Here is a 643-nt window from a genome sequence, read left to right as displayed (position 1 = left end):
AGAAACTAAGTATCTAACTGTCCCTTTGAGAAATCAGTCAGAAAGGTCATTGTATTTTCAGTGTGATATTTTTCTAGCATCTTTAAGTTTAGTAAATTTGGTGTGTTAGGATAAGGTTTTATAAAATATATTGCTCTCACTTTGAATGTGTCTTTTGTATCCTCTAAAATTGCACAAACATTTTATCCATTGCCTTGCAAAGTAACCAAAGTTTACAAAAACAAAATGAATGATATAACATCTACCAATGATGTACAGAAATATTTGGAAGTTGTTCAATTTTAGCTAATAAAGTAGGAAAAAAAATTCAATTCTAATCAAACAATTTATTAAAAGATTCCTTACAGTTTTCCGAGTGTAACAAGGATATAAATCATTATCTATTTCCTTTTCCTTTTCTCCCCTATACTCTTCATAAAATATCCTGCCCTTAGATATCATTTCCTTTTCCTTTTAGCATTTTTCTTATCTCTATTTATGCCTCTAAACATGTCTCTGTTATTCTCAGTGTTGGGGCGCTTTCGTTGCTTCTGCTTGCCTACCACTATTTCTTCATACTTCCGTTTCTGGAACCTGTAAAAAAAGACGGCAAGCTGTATTACTTTCTCTGCCAATGAGACTATTTGCCCTCTTAGTAATGCTG

At 32.0% G+C, this 643-nt stretch overlaps 1 protein-coding gene across 1 annotated transcript in view; it reads right to left on the bottom strand.

Annotated features, from left to right (window-relative positions):
• Window positions 1–311: 311 nt before the first annotated feature.
• The window catches only part of LOC119590859, an 18,630-nt gene continuing 18,298 nt past the window's right edge, over window positions 312–643 (bottom strand). The window contains exon 17 of the mRNA XM_037939618.1: window positions 312–573. Within this exon, the coding sequence (XP_037795546.1) occupies window positions 438–573 (136 nt within the window). The 3' untranslated portion in view covers window positions 312–437. The remainder of the gene's footprint in view (window positions 574–643) is intronic.

Source organism: Penaeus monodon, chromosome 27 (genome assembly GCF_015228065.2).
Source record: "Penaeus monodon isolate SGIC_2016 chromosome 27, NSTDA_Pmon_1, whole genome shotgun sequence".
Taxonomy (NCBI): Eukaryota; Metazoa; Arthropoda; class Malacostraca; order Decapoda; family Penaeidae; genus Penaeus; species Penaeus monodon.
The sequence above is the reverse complement of the archived record's forward strand: the minus strand, read 5'-3'. Positions and strand labels throughout refer to the sequence as shown.